Raw genomic sequence first — 24,859 nt, forward strand, 5'->3', positions numbered from 1 at the left:
AATATTCGATATGGGTCTGGAACCAGCTTTCCCCATTTGACAAGGGCCCTCTTTGCACCTCCAGGGGTCTGGGTCTGGCTCCTCCATCCCGAATTGGCACCCCACTCCAGTACTGTTGCCTGGAAAATCCTATGGATGGAGGAGCCTGGTAGGCTCCATCCATGGGGTCGCACAGAGTCGGATACGACTGAAGTGATGACGCAGCAGCAGCAGCAGCATGGACATGAAAAGGGGCTTTCCTGGTGGCTCCCACCAGGAAAAAATCTGCCTGCAATGCAGGAGACCCAGGTTGGATACCTGGGTCTGGAAGATCCCCTGGAGGAGGAAATGGCAACTCAATCCAGCGTTGCCTGGAGAATCACATGGACAGAGGAGCCTGGCCGGCTACAGTCCATGAGGTCGAAAGAGGTGGGACACGACTGAGTGACTATCACACGCACAAACACGGACATGGAGACGGGTGCTCGCCTCTTCGTGTCCTTCTTTTCCCAGCCCCCTGGCTCAGTGCCAGGCTCGGCTGGGCCCTGGGGGACTCCTGGAGATGTAGGGAGGAAGGGACGGGAGAACACGGGTCCCGATCAAGCGGTCAGGGGTTGGGCTGAGGCGCGCGGGCCCCCAAATCCTCTCCTACTTTCCAGCGGGAACTCCGCAGCCACCTCACGCCCGGGTCGCCTCGGAGCTCGGCACCAGTTCGCATGCGCATCAATCCTGTCCCTTCAGCCTCGCTGGAAACCACGCCCCCGTCCCCAGCTGGGCGGAGGCCGCGGGGCGGGGCGGGCCGCCCAGGGAGTCCTAGCTCGAGCCCCCGCCCCAGGCCAGCCCCAGCCGATCGCGGGCCGGAGCCGGAGGCCACTAAGTGGGGGGAGGTCCAGCCTCTGTTCCGGTGCCGGCGCCGAGCGCTGCATCCCCGAATCCGCTGGACCCGCGGCGGCGCGGCAGGTAGAAGACGCTGCGCAGAGGGAGGCGTGTGCGAGCGCGCGGGTGTTCATGTGTGTTTCGGGGGTGTGTGTGTACGGGTGCATTGCGGGGCAGCGCGTGCCCTGTGATCACGAATCGGTGGGTGTGGGGGTACACACCCCGCCGCTGGGGAGGAAAGAGGTGAGCGCTGGCTTTGAGGCCCCGGGGTGGAGGGGCGAGGACCGCCTGGGATCCGCCCCGGCCCCCGGGGCTCTCCCCACCCCCATCCGCGACGAGGGGCGTCCTCCCACTGCACCTGGGTGTTCCGGAGCTGTTTTCCTAGTTCATACCAGCTGGGGGCTTAGCTCCCGGGGCTTGACTGGCTCTTCCCCTCCTCTTCCTCAGGATTCCCTTTCCTATCCCTTCCCAGACCTCCACCCTTTCAATTCTACAACCCCTCCGGGGTGCTTCCCCATCCCCCGTCCCTGGCCGCTTGGGAAAAGGGGCAAGACCAAAGCCGGTTCCCTTCCTGATCCTCTTGTCAGGTTGGATAGGGGCCTTTTCCCTGGGCTGCAGGGCTTGGGTGTATGTGTGAGGGGGCCGGGGAGGCAGGCAGAACTGGGGGAGAATGGGTCTTGCGCTTCTCGGATCATGCTTCCCTCCTTCAGAGTTGGGAGTCGGAGGAGACCCACCAGGGTTCCAGAGGTGAAGCAGGACGGATGATTAACAGGTGCCAAGTTCTCTCCAGGTTTCATTTCCTGTGGTGAGAGTCAACCCAGACCCCACAGGGTTGAGGAGAGTGGGGCTCAGAGGGTGGAGGCTACTCTTGCTCTCAGGACTGCTAAACCAGAATTTTGTACCTGAGTTGGCCTGGCTCTCAAATCAGAATCCTTTCCCTGCACCAGCAGCTAGAGAGAAGTGCGAGGTCAATTATTTTTAGGATTCTGGGGAGGGAGAAATCTGGGCAGACTTCCTGGAAGAGAGGGAGTTTGAGAGTGGGGCTCAGTCTACCCATACTTAGGTGAGGACTCCTGAGGGAACTATTGTTCTGCTGCAAGGATTGAGACCCTCCTACCCAGGGTCTTTGGGCCTGGCCTTTGCTGCGGTCTGGAGTTCCCCGGGTGGGGGTGGGGAGGCCTGGCTGCTTTCCCTGCTGAGGGCGGGGCAGGGTGGACCCAGCTGTTGCTGCTTCAGGCCAGAGCTGGAAGCCAGGACATCTAGGTGCTTAGGCGGGGTCATTACCCTGAGGAACCTCTCTTCTGACTGATGAAGCGGATGGGTCAAACCCGGAAGCCCCTGCCCAGAGTTGCACACCAATGCACCCAATGCACCCAAACCTCGCCCCTGCCCAGGAGCTGGGCGAGGTTTCACTGTGAAGGATACATCTGTACTGGGTGCTGAAGGATGAAAAGTTCACCCAGCAGAAAAGAAAGGGCAGGGCACTGCAGGCCTGGGGATAGATGAGTGAAGGCCTGGAAGCATGCAACTGCATGTGGTCCAAGGGTAGGGGCGAGAATGACAGCGAAGCGCAGCGTGCCGCAGTGGATGGGGTCCCAAAGAGTCGGACCAGAGTTAGGGACTGAGCAACGACAAAAAAGGGCATTAGATCATCAGATGTGTGGCTCTGTGGTGGGCGAGTTGCTCTGGAGGCCAGTGAGCAGAGGGCCAGAGCAAGGAGAAGCCCCCTTCTCTTTCCCCTTGCCTCTCCCCTTCCCAGCTCCCCACCCAGACTTGGCTTGGCACCCAAGGAGGGATCTGATAGGGCTTCCCATGGGAGAGGGGTGGAGCATGGGGAAGGGTGTCTGGGGGAGCCCTTTCTGAGTTGGGGCCACCACTGGCGGTGGAGCAGGTTTGGGGAAGTTGATGAGGTGTGAGAGGCCTGTGGGTTTTGGGGGGTGTGTGTGGGGGGGTGACGTCCAGAACACTGGTCCCAGACCAGTGCTGTCTCTGGCTGCTTCTGCCCTTGACTTCCCTGCAGGCTCCCAGGACAGCCCTGAGCCCTGGTGCCTGAATGAGAGGCCCTTTTGGAGCCCCCAGTGGGCACTGCAAAACCTGCCTCCATGACCTCTCCTACCTGCAGGGCCTGACATGTGTCAAGCTTCCTCCCAGCCGAGACTGGCTCTGCACGTGACCTTGAGGCAGGAAACTTCCCCTGTGAGTCTCAGTTTCTTCATATGTGAAATGGGGATAAATGCTGCCTAAACGTAGGGATTCGGGGGTTGATGATGAAGTTAATTTGTATCACTAAAAGTGCATTACAAAGTACATGGTGTTTAGTCGTCATTATAACTAATAACTATAACTATAATAACATATAACTAACCGCATCACTTAGTCCTTTCTTCCCTGGGGAAGGAACAGCCCAGAGGAAGGAGGGGCCGACTTTGGGAGAAGGGTGAAAGGAAAGAGGAAGCCCCTCTTGGCTTCTGTGGTTGGAAACTGTGGCCCTCTCAACCCACTCCCGTGGGTGGGCTTGCTCTCCGGGGCCAGGCAGGCAGGAGATCTGTCTGCTGCTGGTCTTCTCGCCTCACCCGGCCTTCCTCTGCCCTCCCATGTACTCTAGTGTTCTGAGTGCCTTTAAAAACCCCCCCACTCCACTCCTCTAGCCCCTCCAGAGACCTGCCCCTTCATGCCTTCCCTTTCTACTCAAAACATTCCTTGACTGGCAATAGCCTCCCCCCGACCCCCCCGGGCCTTATCTTCAGGGCCCCCCACTCTGCAGCATCTCCTCCCTGGGTTGATGGTGATGCCCTGGGATTGCCTCACTTGCTTTGGCCTCAGGCCTTGCCTTTCCTTGCTCGCTAACAGCAAAATGGGCCAAGTCCCTTTGGGGTTCTAATCCAGGATGTTTTAGGAAGCCAGCCTTCAGGCTTGGATGTAGGAAATTGCGCAATGTGAGCATTTGCTTGCCTGTAATGGCCTGAGTTCCTGCTCCCGGTTCTAATTGCTCAGGGCTGTGTTTCCAGGGGCTCTGGCTTTCCCGAGGCTGCGGGTGTGAGGGAGGGTGCTGCTGGCTGAGGCATGGTGGCCTGTGGGTGTGGACTGTGGTTTTTTGCCACAGTGGTGGCTGTGGTCAGCTCTGGGACAAGGGGGCTGGTGGCCAGAGCAGACCAAGCCCACATTGGTAGCCAGCTGGCCAGCACTGTCAGGGTGTGCCCCGATGACCTCAGGACCTTGCAGCCCAGGGGACAAAAGGCAGACTGTCTGCTGGCCTGATCAGCCAGCCCCAGCCTCAGAGCCCCCTGCTGGGTACTTCTGCCAACAGGGTGAGGTGGGGGCAATCAACTGGTTTGTTACTAACAATAGTAACTAAGACACTGAAGTTTGGGGTGACTTTATTTTCCTTGGGAGCAGTTCAAGGAGTAACAGCTTCATCCTCACTCAGTTCCTCCACTAGGAGAGAGGTATGAGGCTGCATACCTACAGGAGCTGTATTCATCGTATTCATTGCCTGTCGCTGCTGTGATAAATTAACACAAGTTTAGTGGCTTCAGTGGAGTAGGAAATGGCAACCCACTCCAGTGGGTTGCCTGGAAAACCCCATGGACAGAGGAGCCTGGTGGCTGACAGTGCATGGGGTCTCAAGGGGTCAGACATGACTGAGACACACACATCCACACAGTGGCTTAAAACAACACAGGTTTATTCTCTTACTGTTTTGGAGGTCAAAGGTCTGAAAAGAGTCTTAGGGGCTCAAGTCAAGGAGTCAGGCTAGTTCCTTCTGGAGGCCCCAGGGCCGCCTCTGTTCCTTGTGGCTGTCCGTGTTCCTCGTGACCCCATCACCGCATCTCGCTACTTCCGTAGTCCCGTTGCCTTTTCCTCTTTTGGAGTCACATCTCCCTCTGCCCTCTTCTTAAGGACACCTGTGATTACATTTAGGATCTCCCCAGATAATCCAGGATAATCTCTCCATCTCAAGTTCTTTAATCACATCTGCAAAATCTTTTTTGCCATATAAGGTAACATTTGCATGTTCCAGGGACTATGGAGTCTGTATTTGGGGGACCCGTCATTCACCCTACCACAGGAGCCACCTGCAGTGTCATCTCAGGTCCCACTCTCAGAGATCCCCCAGGGGGTCACCCTCAGCGTCTGTCACCCTCAGCCTAGAGGCTTCGGCTGGCAGAGCCTGGGCTGCAGCACCTCTGGGGCAGTGTGCTGGTGTGTCCCCAGGGGTTGCCCCAGTGACCAGACCCCATCCCGGGATCCTTAACATGCCGTCAGGTTAAGCCTTCCAGCATGCTTGCATGTGTGTTAAGTTGCTTCACACGTGTCTGATTCTGTGCGACCCTATGGACTGTAGCCCCCCAGGCTCCTCGGTCCATGGGATTCTCCAGGCAGGAACACTGGAGTGGGTTGCCATGCCTTCCTCCAGGGGATCTTCCTGACCCAGGGATCAAGCCTTCGTCTCTTACATCTGCTGCATCGGCAGGCAGGTTCTTTACCGCTGGCACCCCCTGGGAAGCCCCTTCCAGGGTGGAGTGCATCTCAGACATTCATTCACTAACCCTAGTGTCGTGAGGGTCACTTGATCCCCACCATCACTGGGGAGGGCCAGGCTGGGAGCCTCATTTTGCAGATGAGTGCATCAAGGCTGACTGGGGCTAAGTCCTGCCTACAGGAGAGAGGGATGAGGGGAGCCACAGTTGGGACAGGTTGGGCCAGAGAGCAGGAGACTGCATTTTACAGATGAGCGAGAGCCCTGAGGCACAAGGAAGGTAACTGTTGTGCCCCTCCTGGGCCTCTGTCTCCCCATCTGATGATGAGCGTGCGGACGGGACTTTCTGAGGCTCTGATTTTCCCTTTGGGCACAGGGAGGAGGAGGAGCTGGCATTGCGTTCAAGGCTGCCTTGGGCGAGAATGTGACATGGGGCAGAGCAGAACGTGGAGCCCAGAGGTGCTGCCAACAGGTTGCTCACCCCGGAAGGAGATGAGTTTGTCATCTGGGAGGTGGGGAGCCTCATGGTGCCTCCAAGGAAGGACTTGCAGCCAGCCTCCCGGAGATGGCCTGGCTGTGTGCTGTAGGACCCCGCCCCAGTATTGGGTCTCCATTTGGTCTCTCCAGCCAAGGCCATGCTCTGGGGTCGTTTCTGCAGCCTGGCCTCCCTGCCTGCCTCCTGGCCTCCTTTCCATCCAGCCGTCTTGTAAATTGTCCAGTAGCCCAGCACCCTCGCTGGTCTTTCAGGGTCCCCACGACCCTGCTGTGGCAGTGTGGCCTGCAAGCCCCTTCTTTCTTCCTTTCCCCCGTGCCCTGTCCTCCAGCCTTGCCTAAATGTTTGTCTCCTCCCAGAAGGTTCCATCTTCCTCCAAACCTTCCACTTCTGTCTGGAAAAATTGCAGCCCACCCTTGGAACTCCTGCTTTGATGCTGCCTCCTCCGTGAGGCTTTCCAGCCCCATCTGAATGAACCACTGTCCTCTTAGAGAGCTCTCTCCGCCCGGTGCTGGGGTCACTGTCCTCCACCAGGCTGACTTCCCGGACTGGGCCCTGTCTGACTCCTCACTGCCGCCTTGGCCAGAGCAGAGCGGATGTGTGAAGGCTGAATGGGAGCACGCAGCTAACTGGGACTCCCTGGGGCTGATCAGTGGGTCACTGTCTTTGCTTGAGGGAGGGTGTGCTGGGCCAGGCAAAGCAGAACTCTGGTGTGAGATGCGCCCCTGACTGTCCTGAATGCATCTCTTCCGTCTCAGAGCTCATCTGTGTGATGAGAAGAGTCGAGCTCATTTCTGAGGGTGTGTAGGAGCTTGACCCAGGAATTGAGCTGTTTCCCAGTCTGAGAAATGGGCACCATCCCCACCAGGTTTCCAGCCTTGAGCTTTGGTGGCAGGTGGTTCTAGGGGCCGAGACTGCCTGTGCAGGAAGCAGGAAAAGAGGCTGCTCTGGTGACAGACAACATAGCTCATTGGAGAAACGCAAGAAGCCTCCGCTCTCCACCATTCAACAGTGAGAGCCGGCCGGCCGGCGAGGACAGGGCTGGCCTGAGGTCACACAGTGCTGGAGAGCTGAGGAAGCTTCAGTGACCCGATCAAGTCTCGTTATAGTCAGGCTGCTACCCTTGTGTGGAGTGAGCAGCACCTGTGACCCCCTCTCCCCAGTAGAAGAGAGAAGGGCAGCAGCGTAGGTGCTCATCTGCCCCGTGCCCCGCACCCCCCCCCCCCCCCCGACTCTCCAGCATCTTCTCACCAGGATGTGGTGGCCTGGGTTTCAGACCCAGTGACTTTCAGTGCCCAAACCAGCTGGTTGCCCTGCTGGAGGCTGAACCTTGGCCCGCCTGCTGCCCGGGAAGGTTTCCAGCTTCTCGGGGCCCTGCCCACGCCCGGCAGATCCGGCTGGATCTCACCTGTTTGCCGAGGCTTCCCAGCCCCGTCTGCACAACACCCGGGTCTCAGTGGGACCGCGCAGGGTCAAAGGCCCAGGGGCTCAGCCAGAGCCACCCAGCGAGCCGACCCCGAGGCTGACGTTCCCCCCAGATACACTGCAGAGGCCGTCAGTGCCCCAGGACCACTGTCCCCCAGGACCACTGTCCCCCAGGACCAGCGCGAGAGGCTCTGCGCCCCCAGCATGCCTGGCCCTGCCCTCCAGGCCCCCTCATCCCTTAGCACAGGGCATTTGGTCAGGTTTATGTATTAGAAAGATCACTGCAGCTGGGTGGAGACTGGATTAGACAAAGACACGATAAGGGGAGGGCAGTGGAGAAGAAAGACAGGATTTCCCAGCCCCGATGCTGCCTGCTCAGCTAGCCTTGGCTGGAGTGACTCATGGAACCTGGCCCCCCGGCTCTGCTGCCGGAGCCAGCTCACCCTCCTCCTGTGCTCTCCCCGCTGCCCTGCCATTGTTCCTCGGCCCATGGTGAAGGGAGGGAGGCGATCCTGGAGGCCAAGTTCAACCACAGTAGGATGGAGGGATGTGTTGATGGTGGCTTGTGGGGCAGAAGGGAAACAGGAATGGCTGTCGGATAAATGGGCGTGAACAGTTGATAAAACCCAATCCATGCAAAGAGCCAGGCAGTTACCAGGGTTTGGGGCTCCTGGCCCCCTCCCTGGCCGCTGGGCTTCCCCGCCCTGGCTCCCAAGAGGCCCTCCTTGGCTCGCATTACTGCTTCAGCATCTGACCCTCCGTATCTCCCCTTGGCTTCCCCAGTGAAGGCCCATGTCCTGCAGAGCTGGTCCTGCTAGCTTTCCCCACTCCGAGGATCTGCTTCCACCCCGCCCCCCACCTTCTGGCTGTTACCTGGGGCTCTTCTGCCCTCCCTCCACCTGGAGTGCATCCTGCCCCTCTCCCCTGCTCATCCCCGCCTAGCCTTCCAGCCCAGAGACACCACCATCCTTCCCTCCCCTATTGCATGACTTCTGGGTGCCCTGACCGCAGTGTTTCCTGCTTAGTCTTGCTCTGCCTCTGTCCCCTGTGCCCCTCCTCCTGGGGACTGGACTGCCTGGGGGATCTGATCCTCTCCTGTGAGCTCAGGACCAGCCCAGAGGGATGCCAGTGAAGATGAGAACATTCACTGACTGTTCCTGGAATTGTAAGATGCAGCTCTTTGGCCCTTCTCTGGTCATATGGCAAAGGGGCCGGGGCTCTGTGTCGTGGAGTGGGATGTGGTGGGAGGTTGAGGAAGGGTGGGTGCGCTTAGCCTATCAGGCATCCTTGGCTCCTTCAGCTGGCCCTGGATCACTCCCCTTCTGCCGAGCCATGCTGCAGCATGGGCACCCACGGAGGGGTGTGGGGATGGGGGCCCAGAGGAGGGACCCCCCCCCCAGCGAGCCCTTTTGCGGTCTCCCTTTCACTCCCACAACAGGCTGGTCCCCAGGGACAGGTGGGTCTGCCTCCCACCCAGCTCTGAAACGTGTCTGCTCTCATCCACACATGAGCGCACAAGCTCTCTGACCTGCTTTCTGGTTTTTCCGCCCTGGTCTCGTCCTTCCCCAGTGCCTTCTCCGTGTGGCAGCAGGTGGATCTCAAGTCCCTCCCCTGCTCAGCACCCTTCCCAGCTCCATCAGCTCGGGATGAAGCCTGATCCCCTTCCAGAACCTCTGGCTGGGATCCCGCGCAGCCTGGCCTGTGGTCTCCTCCCGCACCTCCACTGCCGCCCTGCCTCAGCTCAGTTCCTGGCCTCGGGGCCCAGAGCAGCTCCTGAGCATGGTGCCTGGCTGGCTGGTGCTCCCTTCTCAGAGAGGGAGCTTTGGAGTTGTGTGTCCAGTGGGGTGTGGGCCTGCCACCCCCACCTTGTGGGTCCTCTCTTAGGGTTGAGCACTCCAAGGGTCAAAGCCACAAGTGGCCTGTGAGACGGAGAAGGAGGCCCACACCTGTGCGTGAAAAGGCCAGAGGCCAGGACTCTGACCCAGCCTGGGCTCTTTCCCTGCTCCATACCCCCTGGGTCATCTTGGGTGCCAGGCAGGACCCTACATACATGTAATGTCCAGTCTGTCAGGCTGGGCTACGAGGGACCCAGAACTGGTGAGATCTGGGTCACTAGATTCAGCGAGCCCTTCTTCCTGGGATATTGCGCTAACTTTTTCTGTTTATGACTTTTATTAAATCACAACTGACCTACAGAACGATGCATAAATCAGAGACATACAGCTCTGTGACCGTTCCACGTGGCCACCACCCAGATCAAGGAGCAGTGTTACTGGAGTCCCAGAAGCCCCCTCTTGCCCCTTCCAGTCACTACCCCTAAAGGCAGCCACCATCCTGCCTTGTACTCACCAAAGGTGACTTAGGGCTGCTTTCCAATTTTCCATCAGTGGAATCACAGCATTGCTTAATAATTTGCCCATTTTCACTGTGTGTAATATTCCATTGAGCACCACATTCATCCTTTCTTCTGATGATAGGCATTTGAGTTGTTTCTAATTTTCGGCTATAAGAAATACTTCTGTGCTAAACATTCTTGTATTTCTTTTTTTTATTGTTGGTGAATATGTGCATGTGTTTCTGTTCAGTGTATACTTATGAGTAGAATTACTGAGTGATTAAGCATTTGTTCAGCCTTAATTAATATGGTCAAACGGTTTTGCAAAGAGGTTTTACCAGTTGATCCTCCCACCAGCAATGTGGAAGAGCTGGACTTGGGGGAGAGAGCGTATGTATGTGTGTCTCTTCCTGCAGCCGTTCTGATCAGGGTATAATGGCATCTCACTGTGCCTTTAATTTGTATTTCCTTGATGATCAGTGCAGTTGAGCACTTTCCTTTTTGTCTGTTTACTGTGTGGATATGCCTTTTCTAATGTTTTCTTCAAAAAGCTTTGTTGTTTTACCTTTCAGTCAGATTTGCAGCCTGTGTGAAATTGCTTTTGTGTATGGTGTGAGGCTGGGGTCACAACGAAGCTTTTCCCACAAGGATAGCCAGTCGACTGAGCACCATGAGCTGAAAAGATCATCCTTTCACTAAGGCACTGTGATGTCACCTTTTGTCAAAATCAGAGGAACTTTCTGGTCTGTTCCCTTGGTCTGTCTACCCTGTGCCAGCCCCACGCTGTGTCAGTTACTAGAGCTTTTGAAAGGTCTTGTTAACCGTGACTGTGGGTCCTCCAGCTTGCTCTTTTCCAAATGGCCTGGGGCCCCCGAGTGCTGGCTCTGTTATTCCACCTCTCAGAGGAAGCCCTACGGCTCAGAGAGGTAGTGTGACTTTCTTTCCCCTGCCACACAGCTCTTGAATGCAGTCTCCAGGCGTGGTGTAATTCTGAGGTTCCCACCTACACCACTGGGAACTTAGATTCTTGAAATCAATTTCCTTCTTCCTTGATACTTTTCAAAGGAAACCGTGTGTTTACTGTAAACGGAAAGTCAGTATTCAGTTCAGTTCAGTTCAGTTCAGTCAGTCGGTCGTGTCCGACTCTTTGCGATCCCATGAATCACAGCACGCCAGGCCTCCCTGTCCATCACCAACTCCCGGAGTTTACTCAAACTCATGTCCATTGAGTCGGTGATGCCATCCAGCCATCTCATCCTCTGTCGTCCCCTTCTCCTCCTGCCCCCAATCCCTCCCAGCATCAGTCTTTTCCAATGAGTCAGCTCTTTGCATGAGGTGGCCAAAGTATTGGAGTTTCAGCTTTAGCATCAGTCCTTCCAAAGAACACCCGGGACTGATCTCCTTTAGAATGGACTGGTTGGATCTCCTTGCAGTTCAAGGGACTCTCAAGAGTCTTCTCCAATACCACAGTTCAAAAGCATGAACAGTATGAAAAGTCAGTATTACTCTCCATAAATACAAGGTAACTGGAAAGATCTTAAAAAGTAAAACAACAGAAAAATCCATTCAGTTCTAGCCAGGTGCTGTTGCTTTGAGCCTGGGCCTGGCTCCTCTTGTTAAGTAAATGGGCAAGGGCTGTGAAGGAATCAGGATTTGCTGGACAAACTGAGTTCTCCTTGCAGGGAATCACTTTCTTACTGACAGTTATTGCCACATGGTAAAGAATGTGCCTGCAATGCGGGAGACTGGGTTCGATCCCTGGGTTGGGAAGATTCCCCTGGAGGAGGGAATGGCAACCCACTCCAGGGAATTCTTGCCTGGAGAATCCCCATGGATAGAGGAGCCTGGTGGGCTGCAGTCCATGGGGTCTCAAAGAGTCAGACACAATTGAGCGACTAAGCACAGCACAAAGCATTTTCGAGCGCCCTCTAAAATGATCCCAGTGCTAAGCCAGAGTACGCTGGGGAAAGGCTGGAGGCTTGGGGTCCAGCTGACGGGCTGCAGGTTTTGTACATGCTCCTTGATGTCCTCATTTAAAAAATGAGACTAAAACTCTCCCCTGTTTTCTCCCTGGCTGCAGTGGCTGAACTGTCCAGGGAAGGCTCAGTGGTATCGGGTCCCCCAGCCCCAGCTGGCTCTGTATGGCCTGCTGCAAGATGGGCCCTTACTCTGCCCATGTACTGCTGGCCTGTCCCCACCACCTCCAGCAGGTCCAGGGACAGCAGATCTGGCCAGCCCTCCCGGAAGGTAGTACACACCGTTTCCAAGGTGAAGCTAGACAGAGCTCCTGTAGGGCAGATGCCACCCTAGAGACTGGAACCAGGAAGGGCTGACAGCAGCAGCTCAGAGGGGTTAGCAACTTACCCAAGGATACACAGAGGTAAGTCATGCAGCTGGGATTCAAACTCAGGAGTGGCTGTCGGATAAATGACCTACTGGAAGACTGTGTTCTCTGACCTCCCTGGCAGGGGGTCCCGTGCCCTTGTTCTGACCCAGGTCAGCGCCCCTGGTCTCCGTCCACAGGGCTCCACTGTGCCAGGCTGTGTCTGAGTTGCCTGGTGCTTCTCTGCCTCTGAGACTTCGCTTGAGCGGTTCCCTCTGCCTGGAGTGGCCTTTCTCTCCCGAAGCACAGCTGACTTCTGGGCCCAGGACTTGTGAAGGCCTCTTTGTGTCCCTCTTGCTGGAACCTCTGAAATGACACATATTCTGTGCTGCCTGTGTCTGTGGACTGCACTAGACCATGATGTTCCGTGGGGACAGAAACCTTGAACTGTTGTGCCCTTCCTGTCTGGGGAGGCACGTTGTAGAAGAGCTGCAGACAGCCGCGCTGACACCCTGGGGGCACAGCACGCACCGGTCAGAAAGTGACGTTCCTGTTTCACGCGGCCCTATCTCATTTGATCCTCCCAGAGGCCTTGGTGCATTATCTCTTCCTCCCAGACAAGGGCCATGAAGACCAGAGAGGCGACATGGCTTGTGCAGCTTTCACAGCTTAGGGGAACCAGGGCACCAGGGCTTTAGCCATATCTTCCCCGGACAGTCAGGAGCAGGAGGGGAGAGAGAGATAGAGGCTCCATCTAGTGAACCCTGGCCTTCAGGAGACCTAGAGCTGGTGCGGCTCTGATATGGCAAGCTGCTCTCCCTTGGGAGTCCTGGCCCCTCTTTGAACCTGTTTTTCCCGTCCGCGAAGGAATTCCTCCTGCATCACCTGTGTCGGCGCACTCAGCCCCAATTCACTGAACCTGCTCCCTAAGGTTGGACGTTAGGGACACAGAGAGGAGCCGAACGTGGGTTGTGTCCTGAAGGGCTGCAGGCTGGGAGGCAGATAAGTCATGTGCAGATGGGGTAAACAGCAGGTGCTGTCACGGGGTCCCGGGACTGTGGAGGTGGAAGGAGGGACAGTGTCAGGCAGGTGGGAGGCACTTGGGCCAACTCTTGACAGGCGACCAGGAGCTCTCCAGCTGTGCCCGTGTGGATGGAACAGTGTGTCCAACGGCCCTGAGTGGTCTGCGAGGAGCTTGTGGGAACTTAGGCTCCAGGTGGAGAATTGAGGGGGCAGGGCTCGGGGAGACGGGCAGGGGCAGAGGGAAGAGGGCAGGCTAGGGGGCAGCTAGGAGGCTCGGGCTGTCCTGTTAGTGCCTCCAACTCAGTGTAATACTGCAGAAGACAGGACGTGCCCCCGGCTCAGACACGGAAAGCAGAGGCTGGGGTTTGGAAGCTCGTTTTCTTGGTGGCTGGTTTATCTGTGCCATCAGTGGTTATGCCTGGAACTACAGGGAGGGAACAAAGCTCAGAGGCTTGGGGTGTTGACCCAGTGGATGGACTGGGAGGTGACCTTGGGGCAGGTGAAGGGTGCAGGAGGGCAGTGGGGGAAGTGCAGCCTGTGCAGAGGCCAGGGCCAGAGAGGCTGGGCTAAGGAGGCCAGGGTCAGCCTGGCGGCAGGCGTGAGGCTGGAGAGATGGCTGAACTGGGTCAGACCCTCCGCCCAGCCAGGCCTGGGCCCTGATCTCCTGGCCCTGGGCCCGGCTGAGCTTTCCCCTCTCGGCTTGTGCCTCCCTTCTATCCTCAGGAGCAAACCTTCCCAGCGTGTTGGCCGCTGCGAGGCCTGGAGGGCGGCCAGAACCCTCACTCTCCACCGGCCGGGCTGTGTGACCTCGGCCAGCTCGCTCCTCCTCCCTGGGTTCTCTGGGCTCTGAACACGGGAATTGCTGGAGCTGATTTCTGGGCTCCTCCTGCTTTCAGCTCCTTTGATCTAATTCTTGCAGCTTAAATTGTTTCCTGAGCCGGTCCTACCGGAAACTGGGATGCTAATGGCGCTCCTGGTGGCTGTGTGCCAGAGCCCAGGGGCTGGCTCTCCAGGCTCACATCTCTTTCCTCAGGCCTCCAACGCTGGGAGGGTGGGTGAAAGGTAGAGGGATGGCCAGAGAGGGTGAGGGGTTGGCCTGAGGTCACACAGCAGTGGCACACGCGGGCCCAGTACGATGTATGGGCAGAAGATGAAGTGGCTGCGGGCCCAGAGGAGAGGACGAGCCAGCCCTCGACCCTCAGCAGGCAGGGACTGTCGGCCCTGCTCTCCCTGTCCACCTGTGTTCCGCCCTCACTGCCCAGTCTCACCTCCTTCCTTTCCTGTCTCTCCTCTCCATTGAATCCCCTCATAAGCAGGGTGTGTGTGGGGTGAGCCCTGCCCGGCCTGGCATTCACCCCCTTTTCTCCTGCACTTTGGGGTCACCAGGCCAAGGTGGAGGCTCCAAAGTCAGAGGATATGGGTTCAAGTCCAGACTCTGCCGTGGAACTTGGGCATGTCGCCTCCCTGCACTGAGCCTCAGTTCTCTTTTCTGAAAGATGGCAACAGTGAAAGGCATACCCAGTGGATCCTAAATGTAGACCTCTAGCCAGGTGGTTTGCGCATGGCAGGTGCCAGAGACATGAGGGTCTCTCTTGAGAATGAGAGGGAGCTTGTCTGCTTCTCCTTCCTCTTCTTTCTGGCCCGCTAAACAGTCTCCTCAGCCTTTGGTCAGTTATACTGGCATCTTCCAGTTACTGAGGCAATATTGTTCCTAATATGGAGGTGAGAAAATGGGGACTCAGAGAGGCTGAGTGACTTGTTCAAGGCCTCACGGCGGGCGAAGGGTACAGCTGGGAGTGACACCCACATCAGTCGTGCTCTCGAACTCATGTCTGCCCTAGAAGCCAGCCTGCCTTGCCTCGGTTTCCCTCAGCTATGCTGGGAAGTCGGGGCCTGTGTCTTTGGGGAGTGGGGCTTATGGCGCTGCCCTGAGCAGGCCCATGGTAAGTAGGTTCCGGGGGGCGTGGAGCTGCCAGATGGGGTCTGAGCTACACAGGCGGAGATGGGGTTGTCCGTCAGGTGCCTGGCTGTCCCAGCATCTGTCAGGGCACTTACTTGCTGCTGCTCCCTCCCCTCCCGGAGCCCTTTCCTGGCCATGTCAGTCCAGTCTGTGTCTCCTGGGTTTGGTCAGCATACGGCTGCAAGGTTAGGGTGCTGGACTGCGGGCGCTGAAGGGAGGATGCTTGTGGTGCAGCACCCTCTGTGTCGGGCTCTGTGTCGGGGCCGCACGTGGACTCAAGCCCAGACTCTGCTGTGGGATTTGGCCCTTGTAAAAATGGACCCACTGGTCCTCATCTGGGAGGGCCTAGGTGAGGGGTCTAAACTGAACACAGGGATATCAGGGTCATCAGCCAGGGGAGGTGAGCAAACCCCTGGGCTTGGTGTAGCCCTTAAAGGACCACCTGAGGGGGCTTCCTTAGTGGCTCAGACAGTAAAGAATCTGCCTGCAATGCAGAAGACCCAAGTCCAATCCCTGGGTCGGGAAGATCCCCTGGAGGAGGGCATGGCAACCCACTCCAGTATTCTTGCCTGGAGAATTCCATGGACAGAGGAGACTGGCAGGCTACAGTCCACGGGGTTGCAAAGAGTCAGACACGACTGAGTGACTTAACACTTTCATTTAGGGGGAAGGGAGGTCAGAGAGGGAGATGGGTCAGGATCAGTGCTGGAAATCACCCTCAAAATCCAGGAAGAGGAGACTGACTGTTCAGGTGTGTGAGGTGCTGCAGGGTCTGGGAGGCTGTGTGGGAGAGGCTGGCTGGACACCCTCAAAATCCAGGAAGAGGAGGCTGACTGTTCAGGTGTGTGAGGTGCTGCAGGGTCTGGGAGGCTGTGTGGGAGAGGCTGGCTGGACACCCTCAAAATCCAGGAAGAGGAGGCTGACTGTTCAGGTGTGTGAGGTGCTACAGGGTCTGGGAGGCTGTGTGGGAGAGGCTGGCTTTGGAATTGGAAGGTCACAAGGTGAGGTTGAGGGTCCTCAGGGGAGGTAAGGTCACCAGGATTAAGGAGAGTGCTCCCTGCGGGACTGGAAACCTTGATTCCAGAAGTGTGGTTAAGAAGGCAGAGCCCTGGAGGGAGGAGGCTACATGATTGATTGACGGCTGGCGGGGTCTCCAGGGCTGAGGGTTTTCCACACAGGACAGAGATGATCTCGTGACTCTGGGAGCTTCCCTGGTGGCTTAGACGTGTTAAGTAGTTAGAATAGGGAAAAGGAGTCCAGAATGGCGGTGGCTAAAAGATAAGGAAGAGAAAAGCCAGTGAAAAGAGAACAAAGGAAGGTCGGACCTCAGGTAGAACAAACAACACTCTGGCTAACCCAATTTACATAGGGCAGGCCCAGGGTGGCTGGGGGGTGGGGTGGGGAACAAATAAAAAGAGGAGCCAAAGGGCTGGGGCTCCCCCCCGCCGCCCCCCACCCAGCACGCTGGGGCGCTCTTCTCTTCTGTCTTTGGGTCGACATGCCCTCACGCCTTGAGGATGGATTTTCCTGTTATTATCTAAATAAAATAGAGCTGTAACACTGAGCTGTAACACTGATTTGTCTAAGAGCTGTAACATGGTCCATTCGAGACCTGAGAGCTATAACACGGTCTGTCCAAGACCCGAGAGCTGTGACATGCCGAGGGCTTTAATGTCCATCACTCCAGATCTTTGTTGTGATGAGACAGAACTGAGGAGTATACACTCATGTGACAGACATAAAGAATCTGCCTGTCAATACAGGAGACCCGTGTTTGATCCCTAGGTCAGGAAGACCTCCTGGAGAAGGAAATGGTAACCTACTCCAGTATTCTTGCCTGGAGAATTGCATGGACAGAGGATCCTGGCAGGCTACAGTTCATGGGGTCGCAAAGAGTCACACACAACTGAGCGACTAACAACACTTCCTGAGGGTGTGACACCAGTCAGGGGGCTGCTGGATCACCGCTAGTCTGACTCTGCCTGGGAGGTCTAGAAAGGCTGGTGGAACAAAGAAAGGGAGGACATGGGTGCGTCCAGGCAGCCCTGATCGCCATTGTGTTTGCACCCTGTTGGCCCATGGGCCTGGCGTCACCGCTGAGCATCACAAATGAGATTCAGGCTGTGGAGTCAGGCCAGTCATTCCTCTTCCTGCTTTGCTTCTAACAGCTGTGTGACCTCGGGCAGGTCTCTCCCCTTCTCTGAGCCTCAATTCTGGCTCGTACAATGGGGATGAAGATGCCCGCTTTCCAGGGTGGTGGGGAGAGACCACCTCCTTCAGGGTCCTGCGGGCCTCAAGTTCTCAGGAAGTGATGATCTTCTGATCTTCTGCCCTTCCAGGTGCCCAGGAGCTGCCCTCTGCTGCCTCGTCTCGGCCTCGCCTCCCGGGGCAGCATTCACCATGTTCTCCTGCGTGAAGCCCTACGAGAACCAGAACTACTCAGCCCTGAAACGGGCCTGTCTGCGCAGGAAGGTGCTCTTTGAGGACCCCAACTTCCCCGCCACCGACGACTCGCTCTACTATAAGGGCAGCCCAGGGCCCACCGTTAGGTGGAAGCGGCCCAAGGTCAGTGTCTGGTCTGAACTGGAGCTGAGACAGGCAGGCCTAGACCCACCTAGCCTGCAAGGGACAGTGGATGGCTGGGAGGGCTCACTCCGAGGCCCTAGGTGACAGAGAAAGTGGAGGGGCTGACGCAGGGCCTTCCTGCTGTCAGATTGCATCTGCATAGGGAGCCAGTTGTTCAGTTGCTCAGTCGTGTCCAACTCTTTGCAACCCCATGGACTGCAGCATGCCAGGCTGCCCTGTCCTTCACTACCTGCTAGTTTGCTCAAATTCATGTCCATTGAGTCAGTGATGCCATCCAACCGTCTTATCCTCTGTCGCCCTCCTCTCCTCCTGCCTTCAGTTTTTCCCAGTATCAGGATCTTTTCCAGTGAGTCGACTTTTTGCAACAGGTGGCCAAAGTATTAGAGCTTCAGCTTCAACATCAGTCCTTCTAATGAATATTCAGAGTTGATTTCCTTTAGGATCGATTGGTTTGATCGCCTTGCTGTCCAAAGGACTCTCAAGAGTCTTCTCTAGCACTACAGTTCGAAAGCATTGATTCTTTGGCGCTCAGCCTTCTTTATGGTCTGACTCTCACATCTGGGCCTGACTACTGGAAAAATCATAGCTTTGACTATAAGGACCTTTGTCAGCAAAGTGATGGCTCTGCTTTTTAGTATGCTGTCTAGGTTTGTTACAGCTTTCCTTCCAAGGAGCAAGTGTCTTTTAATTTAAGGGAGCCAGGAGAATGGCCCCCAATTCTGTAGCCACCACTGCCCAGCCAGGACCTCACCGCCTCCCTGGGCCTCAGCTTCCTTATGAGGGAGATGGGGCCCTCTGTTCTGCCACCCAGGGTTGTTTTGGGGATACAAATGAAGGTGATGCAGATGTGACGTTTTTCTAGTATGATTAGAGTGACATTCAAGTAGAAGAAATTTACTTTGCTGATTATTGTCAGTGATTTTTGTAGTGATTTTGAAATAGTTATTTGCTGTACATGGAAAGCATTTTATTATGATGGTTAATCAGTAATAATAGTGGTAGTAAAAAATAAAAGTACTGCATAGAGTTGTTGTGAGCGTTTAAAGAGATGATGCATGAAAGTCTGGCACGGGGCCTGGCACCCATAAGACAGCTGTCATCATTTCTGTTGGAATCGGTGAATTATGGAGCATCTGGCTGGCGGCTCCCTCTGTCTTGGCCTGGGTCGCTGAGGCTGGAATGTGTTGAACAGAAGTATCTGGCCCCATGGCATGAACTCGTCCTCTTTAACCATGATTCCTGAGTGTGAGAGTGGGTGCCCCAGGGGCCTGGGTGACGACTGAGAGGCTGCTGAAGGCCACCCCCAGGTCCCCCTCCCCCCGTGCTGCACCACGAGCATCCTCCCTTCAGCGCCCGCAGCCGTGGCGGTGACACAGAGTTGTTCACACCAGAGGGACTCAGTGCTGGAGACAGTGATGGACCTGGGTGCCTGGAGCCAGGGAGACCCCCTGTCCGGCACTCAGAGGTGCTCACAGGAGGCATTGCAGAGCTGAAGGGTGAGAGGGTATGGTGTGAGAAAGACCTGCATTTGAAGTCCTCAGGCATATCTGGGACTAGCATCGGAGGGGGGAGTAAGGGGAGAGGAGGTCCGGGGCCCTGGGCTTGGTGGAGCTGAGCCAGGCCAGCTGTGCTCTGAGGCAGCGGGAATCACAGGCCAGATTCTCAACAGCGTTTTCACGGGCAGATTTGCACTTTACGAAGTTCCCTCCAGCCCCCTGGACGTTTGGGGAAAGTGAAATTTAGTTTTTAATGTTCCTCTCATAGGCTGGGCTCTCAAGTCCCTTCCAAGACAGAAAATCCTGTTTTCTTAGACTAGGATACTTACGAGGTAGGGAAATTGAGTCCAAGAAGGGTGGGCACATGCTTCGATCACTCAGGGAGCCGGGAGCAGAGCCAGGCAGGGACCCAGCAGTCCTGCTTCCCCTGGCCCACCTGCCCAGTTCCAGAGAGAGCCTCCCTAGTGCCCCAGGGACTTCCACACCATGAGTTGCACTGCCTTGGTTCTCTGAGCTCCCAGCCGCCTCCTGGCTGGCCTGGGACTCCTGTCCTTGGCGCACCCCCAACCCCCATGCCTCCTCCCTCCTCTTTGGTGGGTGGGTGGGGAAGGAGGCCGGCCTCAAAAGGCCTTTGTGAGGCTTTCGGTGGAGGGGAGACACTGGAGCCCTCTGCCCTCCTCTCACCCCACTCCCTCGTGGCCCACCTCCTGGCCCTCTCCTGCCCTCTGGCCATCACCCAGGCATTTTAGATCCTGTGGCTCTGGAAGGAAGCTGCTGAAGCACTGCTGGGGATGGTTGGGCTTGATACAGTGAGAAGAGGAAACGCCAGGCTGCCTGGGCTCAGCCACCTCTTGCTGTGTGACCCTGGTGGAGTCATCTGCCCTCTCTGGGCTTTCTGCCTGCCAGTTCGGGAGTCCTGCCTTGCACACTGCCCTGCATTGCCCTCCTCACCGGGCGTGGTGCCCAGTCCTCCACAGACATGCAAAGAGGAGGAACAGAGCTGCCCTGCCTGTCGAGGACTGGATGTGGAGGCGGGTGACAGGCAGCGTGTGGCGGTTGGTATTGAGAAGGAGGTGACAGAGTGGGGCCCAGGAGCAGTTGTGGGGGGTCAATTCTGGTTTGGAAGGCAGCTCAGGGCCAGGCACCGCTGAGTGGTGTGCAATGAGGGGGTGAGATGGTGTGGACCCGGGTGTGAGGGATGGGCGTGTGTACGTAGCCCTGCTCCACAGACAGGACACAGGACATGGGGTTGGTAGCCCCCAAGGGCCGGAAGCCATGCCCTTGCCTCGGGTAGGTGTGGCAGGGCCAGCCCAGTGGGGTGACCATTAACTCCCAGCTGTTTGGCCCTGGGCCAGTGAGATGGAACTTTGGCCCAAAGCAGCCACGTTGCTATGGAGTTCCACTTCCTGGGTCCTGTGACCTGACTGTTTACAAATAGAGCAAAAACCCAGCTTTCTGGAAGGCCCGGGGGAAGCCGTTTGCACTCCTGTCCCGCCCCCAGCTCCTTCTCTTGATGTGAGTCTGGTATCCTTAGTCTGGTATTGTGGCCTTTCTGCTCTTGGGGGATCTCCTCAGTCAGCCTCCCTGTCTGCCAGCCTCCCTCCTCTTTCTCCCAAAATGGAATGAGGAAGCTGGCCGTGGAGCCAGAGGTGTGACCTTGAACGTGTCACTTTCCTCCCGGGGCCTCGGCTGCCTGCTCCGTGAATGGGGAGGAGTTCTTCCTTCCCCTGGCGTCTGGAGGTTGAGAGTCTTGACGTGCTTGTGCTATTAGACACCCCGGAGGCAGATGACAAACTTCCTTCCCTCGACCACCTGCTCCAGCGAGCCTGATGCTAGGGACCCAGAGTCGGTCCTGCTCGGAAGCCCCACCTCCTGTGGGCTCTCTGGTCCATTGCAGTCCCACCCAAGGCACCTGCCCCAGCCCACACCTCCTCCTCCTCTCAGCTCCAATGTTTCTTGGTTCTTTACCATTCAGTAAACATTTGCTGGGCGCCTCCCTCAGGGACCTAATCGGGGAGATAAGAGGAGATGAGACACTGGAGGAGAAGGCCTGTGACTCAGGGAATCCCAAGGGGATGGGTAGATGGAGGGGTGCGTCCTCTTTTCTCAAGCCCAAGGCCTTAGTACCGCCACTTCTCCTCCCTGTGGGGTAGACCCCGCCATGTCCCCCCATGCTCTGCCTTCCCCAATCTCTGGGGATAAGAGATAAGGACCCCAATCTCAGGTCCTTTGGAATCAAGAAAGGGACAAATCCAGGTCCCACAAACAGACGTCGGTTTTGGAACCTCCCAGGTTCTCGCACGGTGGCCTGGTGGTCTCCAGCCCTGTGTCTGGGGCTCAGACTCACACCAGCACCTGGAGAAGACCCTGCTTCCCGGCTGTGCTGAGTAGTAGTCTCCATTATGATGTGAGATGAACAGTTTGTGCCGAGTCCAGCCACCTGGGCCTCTGCCCTGCCTAGGAACGGCCCCTCCTGGGTGCATGTGGGGTGGCCTCTGAGGAGGGGATTGCTGGGGAGGCGGGTCTGTGGCAGAGGCGACAGGGCACAAGCTGTAACCCCTGCCTTGCTTTCCATCCCAGACAGAGGTCCCGCTTTCTTCCTGGACCTCAGTTTCCCGGTTGTCTAATTGATTCTGGTTATGATCTTAGATTCCGGGAGGGAGATGACTGGGGTGAAGGTGGATGGACGATGAGAAGGGGTGAGGGCAGAGGGGCTGAAGGTGCCCTGGACCTGCTGACCCCCCTCTTTCTACACCAGGCCTGGAAACCCGAAGTTCAGGTTCAGGGAGGAGGTGGTTATGGGCTGTGACCTGTGTCCTGTGGAGGTGGTTTAATAGGCTGGGAGGGACTGAGAGGTGAGAGGTGGCCACAGAAGCAGGGGGCTGGGCCCCAGACAGAGGTCCATTGACCACAGAGGAGCGGTCATCCCAGCCCTAGGGGTGGCCTGGCCCAGAACCTGCCAAGCCCAGTCCCTGACACTGGCGGTGGGCAGAGCCAGGCCTGGACCCTGCCCTGGAGCTCGCAGGCTGGTGGGGAGACTCCCAAGGTGAACCTCAGTGTGGGCAGCGATGGGAGGGAGCACAGGTGGCTGATGTTGTCAGAAGCAGCATCTGTCTCCAGGCTGTGGCCAGATCCCATCTTGGGGGGAATTATGAGTTTCCATTCCTTTCCCCTCTGGAGCCTCCCTGCCCTCAGTCCGCTCCATGCTTGCTCTGCCGGCGTCACCACCTCCAGGCAGTCTCCTCTGATCTCTCCCCGTGTTCCTGCTGTCACCGCTGGGCTCGTGTGGAGGGTTACCCTCAGACTTCTCCTCCAGGGCTCTGCCTGTGGGCTGGGGCTTTTCTGACTGGCTCTGTGCTCTGTCCCTAGCTGATGGCCCAGGACAGGTTGGAGGACAGACGTGGGTCTTGAGAAGTCAGGCTCTATAGTGACACGGGTGAGGGTCTGCGCTGCCCCTGACCCCTTGGGCTTATTGCCATATGGCAAGTCCCCCACGCTGGGCTGAGGACAGGTGCAGGGGGATGGGGAAGGGACAGTGGCCTTGTCACTCACAAGCCCTGGTCCAGATGGAGGCTCCGGAGCTAACTGTCTGGACTGGAGTCCCAGTTCACCTGTTCCTCCATGGCCTTTCACAGATGACTTAATCTCTCTGTGCCTTGGTTTCATCATCTGTAAATTGGAAATGTTAACCATACCTATCTCTCAGGATCGTTCTGCACAGCTAGGCACACAGCTGGTGCCTGGTCATTGCAGGCTGTTTCTGATTGTTCGGTTCAGGGTGTCCCAGGGTGGCCCCGGGTGCCTCCAACCTCTAGTGGTTTCTCTGTCTTAAGCTGGCAGACCCACTCCTCTCCTGGTAATGGGAGCACACCTTAGACCATCTCCTCCTCTCTGCTCCCTCCCGGACTGGAGGATTTGCCCCTGGTCTGTGCTCCCTCACAGGGCAGGGCTGAGACTGGAGCCAGGACTCCTGACCCCCCGTGCTCAGTCTCTCCCAGGGGCCAGAGCCCTGTTCTGGGGCAGGAGGGCCAGGCAGGGACGGCTGGACCTGCCCACAGGCTGTCTTGGAGGTGGGGCTTAGTGAGGAGGAGAGCTCCGTCCCAAGGGCTAGGCTCTGTCTCATCTGTCCACTTGGCCCGTGACCCTGCACGTCACCGCCCCCTGCCTGACCTTGGCATCCTCGTCTGTGGAGTGGGTGGTCCAGTCTCTGGGCAGGGCCCAGAAGGGGGAGGGGTGCCTTGGAGATCACTTCCTGGGATGCCAGGCAGCAGCTGTCTCTCCCATGGTGGGGATATGACTGGGTCCTCCAGGTATGAAGCCTCCCTCCACACTTGTCCTGCTGACCCCAGGGAGGCAGATGCTGAGTCATGGCTTCCTCTGGCTAGGCTCAGCATGCGGGCCGGGCCTGGGAGATAAGATAAGGAGGGCTTCTGGAGAGCTCTCTGTGTTTCCAGCCTCAATGGATTTCCATGACCTGGAGCAGTGTTACTCAGATCTGTTGCATCCCGCAGTCCACGGTCCGTACTCTGGGGGAGCTGCCTTGCAGCTTGGCCCTGGTCACCCTGAAATCCCATCTGGAGTGCTCATGCCCTCAGTCCGGCCCTGCCAAACTCTTGATTTTCCCAGGCAGAGGTGGCAACAGGAGTCCTGAACACCTTAGTTGAGCTGATAGCTCTTTGGCCCGTGTTCCCCTGCCTCAACCCACTCCAGTATTCTTGCCTGGAGAATTTCATGGACAGAGGAGCATGGTGGGCTACAGTCCATGGGGTCACAAAGAGTTGGACATGACTGAGTGACTAACATTTTCACTTTCACTTTCCCCCTGCCTCTGTGACCTGTGGAGTCCTTACAAAGCCCTGCAAGTATAATAGTCTGCCTCCTTTGCACAGGGCAGGAAACGGAGGCTCAATGGAGAGGTTGAGTCATTGGCCCAAAGTTGCACAGCAGGAATTTGAAGTCTGTCTTCCTGACTCTGCTACCCTCTGCTGGCTGCTTGCGCTAGGACCTCAATAGCTCTGTGGACACTGAACTGGTTTAAGAGCAGCCGCTGAAGTGGAAGCAGGGTTGTGCTGTGTGGCTGTAACATGTTGTTCAACCTCTCTGGGCCTCAGTTTCCTCATCTGTAAAATGAGCACAGTGTCCACCTCTCAGGACCATGCATGGTGAGGATAGATCTCGGTGCCAGCAGGAAGGAAGGCATGCCTCAGTGTTTACCTCCCAGCCCCCTATTGTCTCACCTCCCTTCCCCGACTTGGAGAGTGAGCTGTAGAGTGAAGAAGCAGATGGGTGAGGAGGAGGGGTCTGGGGAGGCACTCTGGGAGCTCTGGGGGTATCTGCTCAGTTCTGCCTGGTGTCGGCTTGCTGTGTGCCCTTGAGAGTCACTGCCTTTCTCTGAACCTCCATTCCTTATTAATAAAATGGAATAGCAATGCCACATTTATATGAGATATCTAGAAGAGTCAAATTCATAGAGTCAGAAAGTACATTGGTAGATGCCCCAGGGGCCAGGTGGTGGGATGGAGAGGGGGGATGGGGAGTTAAATGTTTAATGAGGCTAGAGCTTCAGTTTAGGAAAGTGAAAAATCCGGAGATGGATGATAGTGAAAGTTGCCCAGCAGTGTGAATGTACTTAATGCCACTGAGCCATACAGTTAAATATTGTTAAAATGCTATGTTTTATATGGTGTGACTTTTACCACAATTAAAAAAAAAGCATTAAAAAAGAAATAAAATGAAAACAAAACCAAGGCCACACTGCTTGGATGGGGTGAAGGTCAGATGAGGCAGTCCGAGGATGCACCCACATGGGTTCTGGCGTGGTCGTCTGTCTCCCCGCTTCTCCCCGCCCTTTGCACTCATCATGTGTCATTTTGGTGTCTTTCT

General features: G+C 56.7%; 1 protein-coding gene across 5 annotated transcripts in view; it reads left to right on the top strand.

The window, feature by feature from the left end:
* The first annotated feature begins 816 nt into the window (after positions 1-816).
* CAPN5 (calpain 5) overlaps positions 817-24,859 on the top strand; it is a 57,272-nt gene continuing 33,229 nt past the window's right edge. For 2 of the 5 annotated variants that reach the window (XM_005216288.5, XM_010812728.4), the window contains exons 1-2: positions 817-939; positions 17,234-17,459. In XM_005216288.5, coding sequence (XP_005216345.1) covers positions 17,295-17,459 — 165 coding nt within the window. In that variant the 5' untranslated portion in view covers positions 817-939; positions 17,234-17,294. Of the gene's footprint in view, positions 940-1,565; positions 1,661-2,875; positions 3,052-17,233; positions 17,460-24,859 lie in introns of all 5 variants that reach the window. The other 3 variants (XM_005216289.5, XM_024975408.2, NM_001192894.3) reach the window with 3 other exon arrangements.

This window comes from Bos taurus, chromosome 15 (assembly GCF_002263795.3).
Source record: "Bos taurus isolate L1 Dominette 01449 registration number 42190680 breed Hereford chromosome 15, ARS-UCD2.0, whole genome shotgun sequence".
NCBI lineage: Eukaryota > Metazoa > Chordata > Mammalia > Artiodactyla > Bovidae > Bos > Bos taurus.